General features: G+C 49.4%; 3 protein-coding genes and 1 long non-coding RNA gene across 13 annotated transcripts; all 4 read left to right on the forward strand.

Annotated features, from left to right (window-relative positions):
* Window positions 1-4,275: 4,275 nt before the first annotated feature.
* On the forward strand, window positions 4,276-5,857 carry LOC26533359 (uncharacterized). Of its 3 annotated transcripts, XM_033385687.1 has the most exons (5): window positions 4,276-4,544; window positions 4,625-5,065; window positions 5,347-5,403; window positions 5,496-5,650; window positions 5,719-5,857. In XM_033385687.1, exons 2-5 carry the CDS (start codon window positions 5,056-5,058, stop codon window positions 5,839-5,841), a joined length of 345 nt encoding a protein of 114 aa, XP_033241578.1. In that variant the 5' UTR covers window positions 4,276-4,544; window positions 4,625-5,055; the 3' UTR covers window positions 5,842-5,857. The 3 variants fall into 3 exon arrangements, with proteins under 3 accessions (XP_033241578.1, XP_033241575.1, XP_033241577.1); XM_033385684.1 differs by lacking the exons at window positions 4,276-4,544; window positions 4,625-5,065 and adding an exon at window positions 5,131-5,241 and having other exon boundaries at window positions 5,347-5,421; XM_033385686.1 differs by lacking the exons at window positions 4,276-4,544; window positions 4,625-5,065 and adding an exon at window positions 5,131-5,241.
* An 805-nt stretch (window positions 5,858-6,662) lies between these two features.
* LOC117183173 (uncharacterized) lies at window positions 6,663-7,564 on the forward strand. 3 transcript variants are annotated; one of them, XM_015179672.2, is made up of 3 exons: window positions 6,663-6,929; window positions 6,983-7,271; window positions 7,341-7,564. In XM_015179672.2, exons 1-3 carry the CDS (start codon window positions 6,905-6,907, stop codon window positions 7,453-7,455), a joined length of 429 nt encoding a protein of 142 aa, XP_015035158.2. In that variant the 5' UTR covers window positions 6,663-6,904; the 3' UTR covers window positions 7,456-7,564. The 3 variants fall into 3 exon arrangements, 1 of the variants encoding a protein (XP_015035158.2); XR_004471021.1 differs by having other exon boundaries at window positions 6,663-7,248; XR_004471022.1 differs by having other exon boundaries at window positions 6,972-7,564.
* A 6,314-nt stretch (window positions 7,565-13,878) lies between these two features.
* LOC117185511 (uncharacterized) lies at window positions 13,879-15,776 on the forward strand. 6 transcript variants are annotated; one of them, XR_004471026.1, is made up of 9 exons: window positions 13,881-14,025; window positions 14,087-14,219; window positions 14,302-14,330; window positions 14,402-14,417; window positions 14,979-15,020; window positions 15,086-15,182; window positions 15,235-15,513; window positions 15,566-15,607; window positions 15,673-15,776. It is a non-coding gene; the product is annotated as an uncharacterized lncRNA (long non-coding RNA). The 6 variants fall into 6 exon arrangements; XR_004471025.1 differs by having other exon boundaries at window positions 15,235-15,607; XR_004471024.1 differs by having other exon boundaries at window positions 15,566-15,776.
* A 196-nt stretch (window positions 15,777-15,972) lies between these two features.
* Window positions 15,973-17,056, forward strand: LOC26532873 (uncharacterized). Its single transcript, XM_015188726.2, has 2 exons — window positions 15,973-16,569; window positions 16,648-17,056. The coding sequence occupies exons 1-2, from the start codon at window positions 16,254-16,256 to the stop codon at window positions 16,743-16,745; spliced, it is 414 nt and encodes a 137-aa protein (XP_015044212.2). The 5' UTR covers window positions 15,973-16,253; the 3' UTR covers window positions 16,746-17,056.
* Window positions 17,057-17,062: the final 6 nt, after the last annotated feature.

Genomic DNA, 17,062 nt, shown 5'->3' on the forward strand with positions numbered 1-17,062 from the left:
TCGGCTTCGTCTTCTGCCGGGAGCGGTTGTTGGCAAGCTGCTGCTGCTGCTGTCGCTGTTGTTGTTCGCGCTGCGGCTGCTGTTGCAGCTGCTGCTGTTGTGCCTGGGAACGGCTCAATGGCTGCTCTGGACGTCGGCGCCCAGTGCGTGGGCCAGAGGCAGCAGGCGTCTGTTTATTTGTATGTATTGGCTGCTGCTGCTGCTTCTGCTTCTGCTGATGTTGTTGTCCTCTTCGTCGCCCAGGAGAGGAGACATTGAGTGGCGTCCTTGCTGCCTGCTGCTGCTGTCCGCGCCAGGGATTGGCTGGCGTTTGAGCTGGCTGTTGCTGCTGCTGTCGGCGCCCTGGATGTGCTGGTGTTGTTCTTGCTGGTGGTGGCTGCTGCTCTGGCAATGGCTGCAGAAGCGAGCTGCGCTTGCGACGCAACTCCTGCATGGCCACTCGGTGGGACAGAAGGCGGCCCCTTGCTGCCTTGAATGCCGGACATCCCTTGTAGGCGCTGATGTGGGCGCCCTGGCAATTGGCGCATTTAGGGGCGTCTGCCCTTGGCTTGGCACATGCCGTGGACGCGTGGGCACCCGCACACTTCATACAGACGAATGAACGCCTGCAGTAGGTGCGGGTGTGCCCGAATGCCTGACATCTGTGGCACTGGGCTGGGTCCACCGGCTTGGCCTGCCTTTCCACGGTCACCAACTGGTTGCCCAGCTGGGTTAATTGGAGGACATCGTGGTGGCTTTCATCCGGCTTGGGGGCTATCTCCAACTCGAACTGGTCGAGTGGCTGTCCATCGGATCTCCCTTTAATGGCTCTAATAAATATAACATAATAGCCCAATTCGGCCATCTGATTCTTTATTAGTTGGGTGCTTGTGGAGTGGTGTAGATCTCGCACGACGATCCGTAGCCCACGGTCACTCTTGTGCTGGTGTGTGTAGTGGCCAGTCATCGCCTCGTTGCCGTCGCCATCGCCCAGGATTGCCATGATGGCATCCCTGGTAGCCATGTCGCGGGCCTGGATACGGACACCATTGCGGCTGATGAGCTTGGTGTGATAGCTGCTGTTGCCCACCCTCGGGTCCTTCTGCAGCTTGTCCAGAATGGGCATAATGTCGGGGACAGCTGGCAGAATGATGGGGGGGGGAATAATTGTCGTTGGTTGGTGCTGTCGCTGCAGCATCCGAATTTGTCTGGCATTGGGCATACTCAGGGAGGGCAGCTGGAGCAGCCCATCGCCGCCGCCGCCGCTGCTGCTGTGGGTTCCTGTGCCGCAGCTACTAGTTGCATTTGCAGGTGAGTGAGGTAGAGCTAGTGGAGCATTGGCTGGAGCAGGGGCAGGGGCAGGGGCAGGGGCGGGGGCAGGGGCATTTTGTGTAATTGTCCGCTGATGTTGTTGCTGTTGCTGGTTTGATTGTTGGTGATGGGGATGGTTTTGAATTTGAGGGATATGGGATTTGCTTGCCTGTTGGTTACTTTCCCGGAGTCGTCGTTTGGCCGATGCATAATTGGCATCCAAATTGTCGTCGTCGTCATCGTCATCAAGATCAACAACCATATCATCACTGTCAACATAGTCATCATCATCATCCACCTCGGCGCGGACGCGCTTCAGTGGCGAACGGGCCGCTGCAGCAGAGGTGGATGGGATATCATCGGTATTGGCTGTGTTTGTTGCTATTGGCTGATGTTGTTGTTGTTGTTGATGTGTTTGCTGCTGCTGATGTTCCTCTGGCGGCGGTGGTGGGGGGGGTCCGCCTGTTAACATTGCTGTTAACAGGCATCGTCTGGCTGCCGACGTAATTGCAGTTGTCGTTTTTGTGTTTGATGTCGCTGTTTGTGTGCTGATGTATGTCATCATTGTATTTGTGGTTGTGGTTGTGGTATTGGCTGTGTGCATTGCATTTGGAACCGCTGCTGTGGCCGATCGAGCGGGGTTTGTGCCATGGCTGTGGTTCGAGTTCGAACTCGTTCCCGAACGGGCACTCGAACACGAATCTTGTGTTGGCTGCTGTTCGTGTTGAGGCTGCTCGAGTGCCCTCTCGTACTGTCGCTGGTACGAGGTCGTTACTCGCTCTCTCTTTGCACTCTCTCTCGCTCCTTGCTGTTTCCGGCTCTCTCCACACGATGCAACGGCATACGGTGCATCGATACGTGTATGTGTGTGTTGGAGTGTGGGAAGCGGAATTTTTGGCGCGCTCGGAACCGCTAGGCTTGGCTTGGCTTGACATAGCGGTGCTTGACATAGCGGTGCTTTGGCTGACGCCGCTGCCGCTGCCGACGCCGCCAATGCCTCAAGCCGGCGACTACCGCTGCTGCTGCTGCTGATGTTCTGCTGCTGCTGCTGGCGTTCCTGGGTATGGACCGCCTCCACCCAATCGCCGATCTGGAACTGCTCCTGGCTGGTGAGATTGGGAATGGCCGCCCAGCTGTTGGGGCAGGGCAGGTCGGGGATGGGGCTTGTGGCCGGAGTGGCGGTGATGGTGGTGTCGGCATTTGTGGGCCTCACATACCCGGTAATGGTGGCTGGAGCCGGTCTAGAAATTGGAGGAAGTGCCTCCAACCAGGTGGCGGAGTCGGTGGATTGTCGTCTCAGTATCGCTGCGTTTGCCACGGCGCCGGTGGCTGCGCTGTCGGCGCTGGCTTCGCCGTCGGCGGCGCTGTCGGAGCTGGCAGTGGAAATGGCTGATTTGGGGCGATCCCTGGCTGTGACGCCGTGTGGTCCTCGTCGTCGTCGTCCTCTTCTGGCAGTGGAACCGCGTGGCATAGCTGCGCTGGATTGGCTTTGGTTGGATTTGGTAATAAAGATTTTTTCGACCGACGCGAGTGGAGTTTTTGTCAAGTCAGATTGAATTACACAGTTTTTTTCGCTTATTTGGAATTTCTTCCAAATTATATACCCGCTTTGGGTTGAGGGCTCAACAGTGCTCCACCTTACAGGGGGGAGGAACTGAGAGGCTGGGGTGTGAGCCGCCAGCAACCAAGCGCGTTGCTTTATTAATTGAGTTTTTTTGGGCAGTATATGTCTTACTATTAATTTATGTACATTTTTTTGTTGTTTGTTTTACAATTCAATTTTAAACGGCACTCAAACACACTAGTACATTTAATGGCACAATAATTTACAAACATATAAACTGCAGCAACGTTAAACACTTGTAACCTCGACTAGGCCCGCAGTCAGCAGGGGGCGGGGGGGCAAGGGAAAAATAAAACAAGAGAGAGACAAAATATTCGGCACTTTGACGGAGGAACTAAACCTCGAAACACGACTCGACTCCACAACGTTCACGTTTTTTTTTTTTTTCGCTTTTTTGGAATTTCTTCCAAATTATATACCCGCTTTGGGTTGAGGGCTCAACAGTGCTCCACCTTACAGGGGGGAGGAACTGAGAGGCTGGGGTGTGAGCCGCCAGCAACCAAGCGCGTTGCTTTATTAATATTTTCGATTTGTGGGCAGTATATGTCTTACTATTAATTTATGTACATTTTTTTTGTTTGTTTTACAATTCAATTTTAAACGGCACTCAAACACACTGGTACATTTAATGGCACAATAATAATTTACAAACATATAAACTGCAGCAACGAAAAACACTTGTAACCTCGACTATGCCCGCAGTCAGCAGGGGGCGGGGGGCAAGGGGAAAAGAAAACAAGAGAGAGACAAAACATTCGGCACTTTGACGGAGGAACTAAACCTCAAACACGACTCGACTCCACAACGCTCACGACACGACCTTCCTCGTTGGGACACAGATCCAGACTCCTAACCTTTCCACGATCGGGGCAAAAGGCTCCAAAAGTACGAATCGTCAAGAGGGTGTCAAGTGTGTGTGTGTGCGGTGTGAGTCAAGAAAGATAAGTGGGGCCACGCTCAAAAGTATGCTGTCTCTCCCATTGCAATTCTCCCTAACTTGAAATTTGATTTGCAATCCCCTGTGAGTTTGTCAACTTGATGTTTTGTTGGCTGTAATGCGGTATGTGGTCTTCAGTCCCCTCTACTACCCTTGCCGCCTGCTGAGGGCAGACGACTAGGAATGTATCATGTACATGTGGGCGGGCAGTTTATAGGGAACGTAGTGGAATTATGCGAAGACTAGCAAATTTGGCTCAATTTAGGCCGTAGTGGTGGGGTGTGGCGGCAACTGATGCTGATTTGAAAATCGATTACGAAACCGATAATCAATTCCCAGCACCGTTGCCGCCGAAGTTTTATCACAGATTGTGATAATTTTTTAGTGAGGTGTCGGAGAACCGACTAATTACGATAATAATAATGGGGGGGGGGGAAGAAGGGGTTAAAGAAATGAGATCGAAAATTCAGAAAGTGCAGTGTTGCAACACGTAGTCAATTGAGGAATAGATAAAGAGAAAAGGTAAACAATGCATGTGCTTTGCGTGGAAAATAAGTGGAAAGACACTAAATAAAAAAAGAGACAAGCACTTGCAGTAATAACAATGCAGGTAAGTAGTAGACTGGAGTGGAGACGACGGAAAAACAGGTAATAAAAGAGATACTACACTGGAACAAAGACGAGACAATACAGGTACAATTGATTTACGTTTACAATATTACAATAAACATAACAATTTAAAATAATGTCTATATCTTTTTCTATAATTACAGGGAAGACAAGAAGCATCGGCCGGCATGGCAAAACACAATGCTTGTAAAGACATTGCGTTGCATACCGGCCGACCCCGTCGTCCCCCCTGGTCGTCGAAATTGGCGTCATCCAGAGTCGTCAGAGGGTAGCTGCAATTAGCACCTCGTCGTCGTTGTGGCTGTGGCTGCCCTCTTGGAGAACCAGTGGCACTGGTCCGGCCACCAGCTGGGAGCCAGGAGTAGACGGCACACATAGTACTGTGGCGACACGGGTCCGGCCGCCATAGTGAAATGGATGTGAATGCGTCGGCAATTGTGGCCCTGATGTAGAGCGAGTGGCACTGGTCCGGCCACCAGCTGTGGGCAATGGCGGTCGGTGGCACACATAACTCGAGCGGCACAGGTCCGGCCGCCCAAGTGTAGTGGATGTGTGTGTGTGTGTGTGTATCTGAATGGCTGGCGGTGAGTATTTTGAGAGCCCTTTTTAATCGTATTTGTGGCTGAATAATTTTTCCATTTCCAGGACCATAGGGCACTCTGAATGCCATGGCGCTGGATCCGGCCACCAGCTAAGGACGATGGCGATGGCATAACTCGAGCGGCACAGGTCCGGCCGCCCAAGTGTAATGGATGTTTGTGTGTGTGTTGATGTTTTATTTGATTGATATGATGGCGGCAGCGTCCGTTGTTAATTTTTGTTGTGGCATGCGATTGATATGCATTTGTCATTTAATCCATTGCAGTGGCAGAGATGTGTCCAATCAGTACACAGCGTTCCAGGATATCTGGTTGTCAAGATGGTACCTCATGTTGCGGGCGTAGGCCTTAATGTCATCCATGGAGTCGTCATCTGTCCACATCTCATCGTCATCATTTTCTTCATCCGTTTCAGGATCCGTCTCTGGAGTGGCGGCTGGCGTTGGCCCTAACGTTTCTTGTGGTGGCTGTGGAGCTGGGGCAACTGTTGCTGCTGCCATTGTTGGTGGATTTTCGGATGTTACTGGAACTGCTGGAGTTGCCGTCACTGCCTGGGATTGGATGAGCGAGGTGAGTAGTGACATCATCGCTTCCAGTCTCTTTTCCAATCGCGTCATTCTCTGCGTATTCTCCAACAGTGCCTGGCTGCAGGATCCCTCGCAGGATTGGCGTTTCGGCTTCATTTTCTGCCGGGAGCGGTTGTTGGCAAGCTGCTGCTGCTGCTGCTGTCGCTGTTGTTGTTCGCGCTGCGGCTGCTGTAGCTGCTGCTGCTGTTGTGCCTGGGAATATGTATGTATTGTATGTATTGGCTGCAGCTGCTGCTTCTGCTTCTGCTGATGTTGTTGTCCTCTTCGTCGCCCAGGAGAGGAGACATTGAGTGGCGTCCGTGCTGCCTGCTGCTGCTGTCCACGCCGGGGATTGGCTGGCGTTTGAGCTGGCTGTTGCTGCTGCTGTCGGCGCCCTGGATGTGCTGGTGTTGTTCTTGCTGGTGGTGGCTGTTGCTCTGGCAATGGCTGCAGAAGCGAGCTGCGCTTGCGACGCAACTCCTGCATGGCCACTCGGTGGGACAGAAGGCGGCCCCTTGCTGCCTTGAATGCCGGACATCCCTTGTAGGCGCTGATGTGGGCGCCCTGGCAATTGGCGCATTTAGGGGCGTCTGCCCTTGGCTTGGCACATGCCGTGGTCGCGTGGGCACCCGCACACTTCATACAGACGAATGAACGCCTGCAGTAGGTGCGGGTGTGCCCGAATGCCTGACATCTGTGGCACTGGGCTGGGTCCACCGGCTTGGCCTGCCTCTCAACGGTCACCAACTGGTTTCTGTTGTGTTCGTCTAGCGAACTAAATTGGCAGTCTCTCTTCATGTCGAACCAATCCCATCGCCACCTGCATGAGCAGGGGGGGAGGGAGGCTGACATGAAGAGAGAACCGTTTTATTTGATTATACTCTTAAAATTAGCATATTTTACAAATAGTTTCGCGCCGGCTGCTTATCTACATTACATGTAGTTGCAGAAGTGGCTGTTAATTGGCAGGGTAACATTTGTTACGATATTGGCTTATTTGGTATTTTTTAGTAGGTATCGATAGTTTGTCTAAATGCTAGGGTAACACTATACTTATTGCTACTTTGTTTACATTATTTTTAATTGTTTTTATTTTGATTTCAGGTGGAGTATGCAGCCGTGGAGAACATCACTACGCCTATTGGTCTCGTCATCAGCTGCGAAGTGGAATCCTTGCGAGTGTCGGCGCTAAACTGGGACTGCAGGACAGCATCAACAGGGCTGAAGCTGGCCGAGGTCCAGTGCATCGTCATTCTGGATGTGGACTACGATTTTCTGTGAAGGTGAGTGGATTCGTATCTGTGGAAGAATAAAAGGGGTTTTAGTTTCTTTTCAGCCGCCGCCATCATCTGGATTCTGGAGCTGCCGCCGTTCATCATCAGGTTCTCTGCTGGGGGCGTCATTTGCCTGCGTAGCAGCTGCATTTGCGCTGCTGCGGCTGATTTCCATGTTGTGTGTTGCAAATGGATTTCGCAGCCAGTTCTCGCGTCTGACTTGGAGCATTATTGTTTGGATGGCTGTCAGGCTTCTGTTGCTGTTTGGATTGTGTTCTTCTATCATTGCGGCATACCTCGGCCTGGCCAGCCTTCTTGGAATGTATGGGTGCGTTGCAATCTCACAGGCAAGTAAATTTGTGTGCTGCATTAGCCGAGTGTAGTAGTTCCTGCAGAGTCTGTTGTAAACTTCTTCCACAGTTGCTACTTGGAGATCCGCATGCAGTGCGTTGTTGCTCACATACCAGGGAGCATTCGTCATTGCTCTGAGAGCTTTGTTTTGGATCGTCTGGAGCTTGGCCATTTGCATGCTTGAAGTCAGTGGCCCCCAGACTGGCATGGCATACTGCCATATTGGTGCAATCAGCTGCTTATAGAGAAGGACCTTTGGAGGTAGTGGGAGTTTGCTGTTTCTGCCGATGATCCAGTCGTTTTTTTTTGTGTGTCGTATGCAGCGGAGGCGATACGTAACTAACATAACGCAACGTAACCCGGCTCGAGCCTTGGCCTGACCAGCAGGTTAGGGGAGCCAGGGCTACGTTACGCTATGTGGACTTTATTGTACAGATACTTCTTAGCATTTTAGGTACAATGTATTGGGGCTGCATTTTTACTTATAAATATATGTAAGTAGCTGTCTACGAACTGCTATTAGCAGCTGTAGGCAGCATATACAATGCTTTAGGCAGCACGAACTCTCTTCTGCCGGCAGTTCTGCCGGCGCAATCATATTTTGGGAACCTCTCTCCACTTCGGAAAACAGTCCGTTTGCCAAAGGGGGGAGGGGAAGTGGGTAGAGCTAAAGCATAATACTCTTAACTTAGATTTAAAATTTAAACTATCAATTAAGGGGAACATTTGGTTGCCATTGGCACAAAGGGCGATTATATATATACATATATGTACATGTTTTCCTTATTCTGTATCTAGTCTTCTATTCGTTTTTTGTTTGTTTTCGATACTCCTCTGCCCACTGGTCCGGGGCAGCCAGAGCTATTGCTTCTTTTGTTTACATCTTCGTTTTCTTTCCTTGTTGTTCCGCCCTCTGGTCCGGGGCGGCCAGCATTGGGTTGAGTGTCTGTGTGGATGTGTGGGTGTGTGTGTATGCGGTTATGCGCAGCGGTCAGTTGTCTCGGCAGTGGAGATGGCAGAAATCCACCACCTTCCAGTAGTTGTTGTCCTCTCTCTTCCTCTCAGGGACTTCTCTGGCGGCAATACGAGATCTGTAGGAGAAGGAGAAACAGAACTTGCGCAGCAGAAATGCTAACGCTCATAGTTGTGAAACAGCGGCGCCTTGGTCGGACGCGTTTTTTGGCAGTCGGTCGCATGAGTCTTCTACTCTTTTTAAGTTCACAGTTGTCCATTTCCATGTTATTAGTTGCTCGGTTCGGGAAGATGTTTGTCAGAGTGATCATTCCGTAACGGCTATTTGTCGCGCTCGCATATACTTCTGTGTTTTCCTTCGTGCATGTGTATATTCTGTGTTCAAATGTGGCAGCCATGGTTGTTGCAATCTTAGGGGCTGAAAGGGACTTTGCTGGCGGTTGAGTCTTCATTGCTGCTGTACATTTTGGCTGTTATTCTCTGTGTTCCTTGTTCCCGTTGCTGGCGGTGGTTGACTCTCATGGGCATTTGCGTTAGTGTGTGTGTGTGTGTTCCCATTGCCTTGGCCGTTGTCGCTGTGCCGCGAGTGTGTGTCAGGCGTCTGGTCGTTGGATATATCGTTTATAGCTGCTTCTATTGCCAGGCCCAGTTGCTCTAATCGCTGCCTTCTGCTGCTGACCGTCAAGTCAATTGTGGCTATGGGAGCGGGCTCCAGTAACCTCCGTCTTGGCAGAATAACCTCGGTGTAATAGTTATATTCTGTTGGCGGCGACACTGGGCGATCCATCCTGATCAGCATCCTACGCATGTCATCGAGGTTCCTGTCATGGCTGATTTGGTCTTCTTCTGTGAACGGGCGCTGGTTGGGGATCATTTCGATACGGTTCCACTCGTGCTTCGCGAGTTCCTTGGGAAGGTGTTTGCTAAGGTACTCGGAGTACCGGGGTCTTGCGATACGGTGCGGTACATAAGGGTCATTGACCACTTTGGCTGCCTCAATGTTGTGGTGTGATCTCATTTGTTCCGAGTACCTTTTGCATGCCCTCTCGTAGACTGCCTCTACCGTGTCCACTTCCAGGTCCCTGTGGATGGTGTCGTTCCTCACGTACCATGGCGCATTGCAAATCAGCCGTAGGGTCTTGTTCTGCTCGACTTGTATTCGTCCAAATTCTGCGCTGGTAGCTAATGGACCCCATACGGCCAATGTGTACTGCCAGATCGGTGCGATCATCTGCTTGTACAGCATTACCTTGGTTTTGAGGTTCAATTTGCTGTTTGTGTTCAGGAGCCAGCGCAGTTTTTGGACCCTTGCCCTGACCTTGGTGACGACGTTGGTGATGTGCATGTGAAACTGAAGCTTGGCATCCAGCTTGACCCCCAGATATGAATGCACGGCGACGCTACTGATTCGCTGGTCGGCGATGTGCGGCTGCAAATCATCATCTGGCTGCTGGATCATGCGCAACGTATGCACTATGTGCACAGTTTTAGAAGCGTTGATTGTGATGCCCCATTGTTTTGCCCAGTTGCAGATGCTGAGCAGGAAGCGGTTGAGCTTTTGGGTAGCCATGAGCTGGTTCATTCCAGTGGCCAGGATTGCTGTGTCGTCAGCATAGGTAGCCAGGAGCATACCCCTGTCGCGAGGAAGCGGCATGTCGTGAGTGTACAGGTTGTACAGTACAGGTCCGAGTACGCTGCCCTGTGGAACGCCTGCTGCAATCATTTTGCTTCCTGATTTGACGCCGCCTGTGCATTCCACATAGAAAGAGCGGTCGTCCAAGTAGTTAGCCAAGACTCTGTAAATCGCTGCCGGTAACAACTGCTTCATTTTGTGCTTCAGGCCCGCATGCCAGACTCGATCGAAGGCCTCCTGGATGTCCATGTATATGGCAGAGCAGTACAAATTGTTCTCGTAGGTGGATAGGATGAACTTTGTAACTCTCCCCAATTGGTGTTCAGCCGCATGTACATGTCTGAAGCCAAACTGATGGTTTGGAATAGCCTCGACAAATCCATCAGCTTCCATCATCCTGGTCAGAATGAGTCGCTCAAACAGTTTCGACAGACCCGAAAGCAGACTGATAGGGCGATAAGATGCCAACTTATCGGCGGGTTTTCCTGGTTTGGGGATCATGCTAACCGCAGCGTGCTTCCATCTGTTAGGAAAACAACCAATCCTAAGGGAGCTGTTGCATATGAGTGCGAAATACAGAAGAGCAGACTTAGGTAGAGCTTTTATAGTCTGATTGTCAATCCTGTCCATCCCAGGGGCCTTTTTCACCTTCAGTACTTTGACCTGTGCCTCGATCTCAGGAAGAGTGATCGCCCTGAATCTCAAATTGGGACCAGGGGATCCAGACTCTTCAAGGGACTCCTCGATGTCTCGTATATCGGCTGCCGCGCTGGTCAGAACAGGCTTGAATCGCTGCTCCAGATGCCTCGCAAAGGATTCTGCCTTCTCCTCCGTGCTCTTACACCAGGGATCATCAGCGTTGTCTTCTCCATCGGCGCAAAACTTTCTCACGGGCAGGTTGGCTGCTGGCTGCCGCTTCAAACCATTGGTCAACCTCCACAGCTTTGCCATGCTGTAGCGATCGGTGGGATCGATTGAGCCAATGATGTTGTCAGCGCGTCTGGCTTTGTCCGCTTCCAGCTCCTTGTGGATCCTGTTGCCAAGCATATTGAACAGCTGTCGCACTGCCGGGTCCTGATTCCGCTTCAGCATGTTCCTCAGGCGCCTCTTGGTGGCAATCATCAGCCGGATTCGATTGCTGACCTGGTACTCAGCTTGGACTCTAGGTCGGACGGGCCTCCTCAAACCGCTTGTGGCATGCTCAGCTGCCTCCAACACGTTCTTCTCCAGAATGGTAGCTGCGTCATCAACATCCTCTGCTGACCTGAGCTCAGTATTCAGATGGATGTGCGAGTCGAGCCAAGATTGGAACCTCGATATGCTGGCCCCTGGGGGCAAGAGGCGTCTCCTGTTCACCGCCTCCGCTGGAGACATGCTCAACTGAACCACCATTGGGAGATGATCAGATGAGAGGTCATTCAGATGGGATATACGCAGCAACTCGTCCCTCACGCCCTTGTAAACCGCGAAGTCGATCGCAGATGGTGTGTGCCGAGTGTTATATGGGTAGTGAGTTGGAGATCCAGTAGCCAGGATGTTGCAGCTACTTCCCTGAACGGCCCTGAGCAGCTTTCCGCCTCTTCTGCACGCCCTTGCGTTTCCCCACCATGAATTCTTTGCGTTCCAATCGCCGGCAGCAATGAATCTCGGCCCCAACTGACCAAACAGTGCCAAGAAGTCCTCCTCAGTCCATTCCTGCATTGGGGGGCAGTAAATGGAAGAGACCACCAGTCGGCCGCCATCAGGCAGGGTCAGGGTAGCGGATGCACACTGAATGTGGTCCGTTGTTATGTTGGGCAGGGCAATATGAAGGATTCCAGCTCTGATTAAGAGCAGGGATCCCCCACGACCAGTCCCAGATGGGTGATTGGCACCGTAAGTACAGTATCCATTGACGCTGAAGGTCTCTGAGTTTTTAAAATGAGACTCAGAGACCATCAGAACGTCAACTTCGTGTCTGCATGCAAATGCCGCAAGTTCGGCTGTCTTCCCTCGGAGACCCGAGGCGTTCCAAAATACAATCTTTAGATTGCTGTGGTGGCGGGTAGAGTAGTTAGCATTAGGATTATACATTTCTGGCAAATGAATTCGCCTGAATGCTAGCGTATAAACAGTCCGTAAGCTTTGTCATTTGAGCAATTAATACATCCATTTTTCCTTCCAGCTTTTGAGTAGATTCAGCAGCGGCGGCCGCATGCTGGATCCGCTCCTGAGTCAGCAGGGTGATGAGATAGTCCAGTTTCTGGCTGAGCTCATCGCTAGAACGGACACTCTGACTGCTCACCACGGGCTGGAATACAGTTGTGGTCGCTGCTGGCGGCACCGAATGCCATACTTGCCTCCCAGGAAGAGGCTGGGAATGACTCGCTGGTTGCCGTGTGCGGAGTGCATCGGCATAACTGCTCATTTGAACTGGAGGAGCAGGAGCTCTTGCGCCAGAGCGCGCTCGACGGCGGCTAGGTTGCTGCAGTGCTGGGAATCCCTGCTGGTTCATGACGGGTGGCTGGCGGGGACGCCGCAAACCCTGAGTGGCGGGTAAGGTAGGCATCGAAAGTTTATTTAGCATATTGTTGGTCTGAACTAACCCATTTCTTCTCTTGTTGCAGTACTCCTTATACTTCACACAGCCACGGTAGCTGGCAACATGGGGACCATCACAATTTGCGCATTTCGGCACCTCCTCCCGCTTCTTGGGGCAGTCCTTAGGGTCATGCTTATCGCCGCACTTCAAACAAATAACTGCTCGGTTGCAGTAATTCTTCGAGTGCCCAAACATCTGACACTTGTGACATTGGGGAACTCCTGGCGCGCGTATGGGCTTCTCCACCTTGACACGTTGGCTGCAGATTGCCGTCAGCTCGTAGATACTATTGTTAATATCCTGAGGCTCTAGCTCAACCTCGAATAAGTCCAGTGGCTCCTTAGTAAATCTCTTAAGTATATTGGCAATATGCCTCACCTTATATCCGAGTCTACCAAGCTGTTCACGCACCCAATCTGTGGGTGTGGAGCGGTGCAGGTGGCGTATAACAATACGCATTCCCCTCTCGCTTTTCAGGCGAAACGTATGGTGCTCAACACCTTGTCCCTCATTTAGGAGCCGGATCAGGGCCCTATGTCCATCGATTGTGTGGCACATTACCTTCAATGACCTATTAGCAGCAGGCCTGGTATCGTATGTACCAGCGCCAATGGCCTTATCGAAGCACTGTAGCAGGGGAAAGATGTCTGTAACATTAGGAATGTAAATAGGGGCTGGCCGCACAATTTTGGCGTCAGCAGTAGCAGCAGCATTGTTAGCGTGCGCAGTAGTAGGGGCAGGCGGGGGGGTGGTATGAGAAGTAGAGGGCCTGTTTGTGGGAACAGGTTCCTCGGCTTCCGTCTCTCCCTCGCTGCAGTCAGCATCCACATCCATATCAGCATCAGAAAGAATATTGTAATAGTTTGATGTACTCATCTGATTTGGGTCCCGCTTCTCCTTGGAGGATACAATCCGTTTGACCATCTTGGCCGACACCTTTGTAATCGGCGAGGCCAGGGTGGTCGTCCGCTTCTTGTTACGGGCCTCCGACTCGGCCTTCAGCATGGCCATCACCTTCCTCTCCTTTGCAAGTTTTTCCCGCTGCTCCTTGAGAATCTCGTGCAGAGTCATCTGGCTCGGCACGGATGCTGCAAGGGCAGTAGGATTGGTAGCGTCAGCAGTGGCAGAACTGCCAGGGGCACAGGTAGCAGTAGGGGCAGCAGCAGCACGGGCAGCACCAGTAGAAACTGGCGTGCGTTGAGCAGCACCTACACGAGCAGCACTAGGAACTGTGGATGTTGATGGGCGTTTAGCTGTGGCGGCAGCTACGCGAGTAGGGGCGGTGGCTTTAGCAGCAGCACCAGGAATGGCAGCACAGGCAGTGGCAGCAGAGGCAGTAGCAGCAGAGGCTCTGGTCAGCATGGCAGAGGGGGGGGCTAGCAATGGCTTCACAGTGATCGGGGCCTGCATCAACTTGGCTTTTTTTTTTTGATGTGTAAACTTGCTCAGTGTGACCTGACGCAAACTTTATTAATGTTCTTATTACTATCTAGCAACATATAACATTATATCTGACAACATTACAAGTTTTGGCAACATAAGATTACATAAATATCGATAACAATGTGGTATTTATTACAATTAATTAAACAATTTTTTTTTCTTGCTTTAATTTAATTTTATTTTAAGATTAAGCTCAGGTTAGCCCGCTCGGCCGAGTGGCTGCTGGTCCGGCCACCGAGGATGCGTTGCCTGTGGATTGGCTCGATCAACCGAGTGGCTGCTGGTCCGGCCACCCGGGATGCGTATGGGTCTGGAGGATGTAAGTTTCGTGAAAGCGATGATGCATTTGCTTGCTATCTGTAAAAGATATAAAAACTTGTTGTTTTTTGTTTTATTTTCAGGTTTTGACTTTTGATGTGCGGAGAATTTGGTAAGTAGTTTGAGTTGTGTATTTGTTGATTTTTGAGTTTTTTTTTTTTGTTAATTTTGTTTTATTTTCAGGTTTGCTGCAGATTTGGTAAGTGTTCTGAATTGTATTTTGGCTGGATTTAATTTTATTTTATTTGCAGGTTTATATTTTATAGGTTTGGTGGTAAATTGTCGGCATTCAAGTTAAGTAATTTTTTGTTTTTATATTTGTTGGCTTTTATTGAATATAATTATTTTATTTTCAAGTGATTCCCTGGATGTTGTGTTGGGATGTCTTCTGGTTGCTTGCTTAGTTGCTGACGTTTTAAATTTTGTTTTATTTTCAGGTTTGCTGCCGATTTGGTAAGTGTTTTGAATTGTATTTTGGCTGGATTTAATTTTATTTTATTTGCAGGTTTATATTTTATAGGTTTGGTGGTAAATTGTCGGCATTCAAGTTAAGTAATTTTTTGTTTTTATATTTGTTGGCTTTTATTGAATATAATTATTTTATTTTCAAGTTGATTCCCTGGGTGTTGTGTTGGGATGTCTTCTGGTTGCTTGCTTAGTTGCTGACGTTTTAAATTTTGTTTTATTTTCTGGTTTGCTGCAGATTTGGTAAGTGTTCTGAATTGTATTTTGGCTGAATTTAATTTTATTTTATTTGCAGGTTTATATTTTGTAGGTTTGGTGGTAAATTGTCGGCATTCAAGTTAAGTAATTTTAGTTTTTATATTTTTTGGCTTTTATTGAATATATTTTTTTTTTATTTTCAAGTTGATTCCCTGGATGTTGTGTTGGGATGTCTTCTGGTTGCTTGCTTAGTTGCTGACGTTTTAAATTTTGTTTTATTTTCAGGTTTGCTGCAGATTTGGTAAGTGTTTTGAATTGTATTTTGGCTGAATTTAATTTTATTTTATTTGCAGGTTTATATTTTATAGGTTTGGTGGTAAATTGTCGGCATTCAAGTTAAGTAATTTTTGTTTTTATATTTGTTGGCTTTTATTGAATATAATTATTTTATTTTCAAGTTGATTCCCTGGATGTTGCGTTGGGATGTCTTCTGGCTGCTTGCTTAGTTGCTGACATATGTACATTTGTTATGTACTTACAGTTAATTTCATACACCATATGTGTTTTGTTTATTTAAATTTTTATGTTTATGTTTTAAATTTTGTTTTGTTTTCAGGTTTGCTGCAGATTTGGTAAGCGTTTTGAGTTGTATTTTGGATAAATTTAATTTTATTTTATTTGCAGGTTTTCATTTTGTAGGTTTGGTGGCAAATTGTCGGCATTCCAGTTAAGTAATTTTTTTGTTTTTATATTTGTTGGCTTTTAATGAATATAGTTATTTTATTTTCAAGTTGATTCACTGGATGTTGCGTTGGGATGACTTCTGGCTGCTTACTTAGTTGCTGACATACATATGTAAATTTATTATGTACATACAGCTAATTTCGTACACCAATATGTTTTTTTTTTCGATGTAATTAGATGCGCGTGCACGCCTACGATGCGCACACTCGCCCGCCAGCTTTGCTACTGGCGGAGTTTATTTCCAGCTTTTCTTATTACCTTTACATCGGCAATTTACATTTAAGCTTAACTTACAACAATAATGTTCTTTTGAATTTTTGCGGGCAATTGACATTAACATTAACATCTACAGACATGTTTACATTCTATCAGTCTTACAGTCTGGTAGCCCTATTTTGACATTCGCAATTATTGACGTACATTTATACAAACAGGTGGTCACAAAGAGATGAGTATTTGGACAAAATTGCAACATTAATGACATTTATAGCCTAATTTAATTCTATTTATTTTCTATTTCAGGTACTGGAGGATCATCGTCGTCGTCTGGAGCAGTGTGGATGGCACAGGGCGCAACCGTACGGCGCTGGATGAGCGCGTGTGTAAGGTGCGGCAGGAGACGTGGACAATGCACAGCACCGTGCAGAGTGGATGGAGCGATCGCCGTGGACCTCCAGGTGGCCCGGGATTCGGCCAGATTTGTGTGGCGATGGTTGCCAGCAGCCATGAAGTGCAGGAAAACCACCCCTGCGTGGATTCGGGTGCGCCATGTGTGCAGCGCAAGCGTGTCCAAATTGGCATTCATGGCCAACCAGCAGCCGTGATGACTCTCGTCCGCGGAGCCCTTCTGGAGGCCGGATGCCGTGGTGACGCCCATGAGAAAGGATCAGAGGAGCAACTAGGGGTGTCGCCCGGTGTCGCAAGCGTGTTTGTACACGCTTCAGGTGAGTTTTGTGCCGTTTTATATTGCTCTGTGGAGGGGATAATTTTGCAAATTTTAATGTCATTTTTACATTTACCAGGTACAACGACAATGTCCACCACAGGAACATTGGACTTGCTGCGGCCGGATTGCGGCGTCCCGGTGAGCGGCGCCTTGCTGCACCAAAGTGCGGAGTGACTGTGGAGGTGTGCGCAATGTGCCGGCCGGCATCATCGTCGTTGTTGTGGTCATCGTCATCTGAGATGGATTGGACATCGCTGATGATTTGGACGTCGTCGTCGTCGTCATCTGAGATGATTTGGACGTCGTCGTCGACAACCCGTTCAAGGCGCCGTCGGACTTGCTCCAGTCCGTGGTCCAGAAGTGCCTCTTGCGGATTGCATCGATGGCTGTCGTCCAGGGTGCGTGAGCTGCTGCTTGCAGCCCGTGTCTGGCAACGATGATGTGACGTCTGCAGGTTGCTGCTCGCCAGAATTTGCTGTGTCTGCTGCTGA

Source organism: Drosophila pseudoobscura, unplaced genomic scaffold (genome assembly GCF_009870125.1).
Source record: "Drosophila pseudoobscura strain MV-25-SWS-2005 unplaced genomic scaffold, UCI_Dpse_MV25 Unplacedtig00000102, whole genome shotgun sequence".
Lineage (NCBI taxonomy): Eukaryota > Metazoa > Arthropoda > Insecta > Diptera > Drosophilidae > Drosophila > Drosophila pseudoobscura.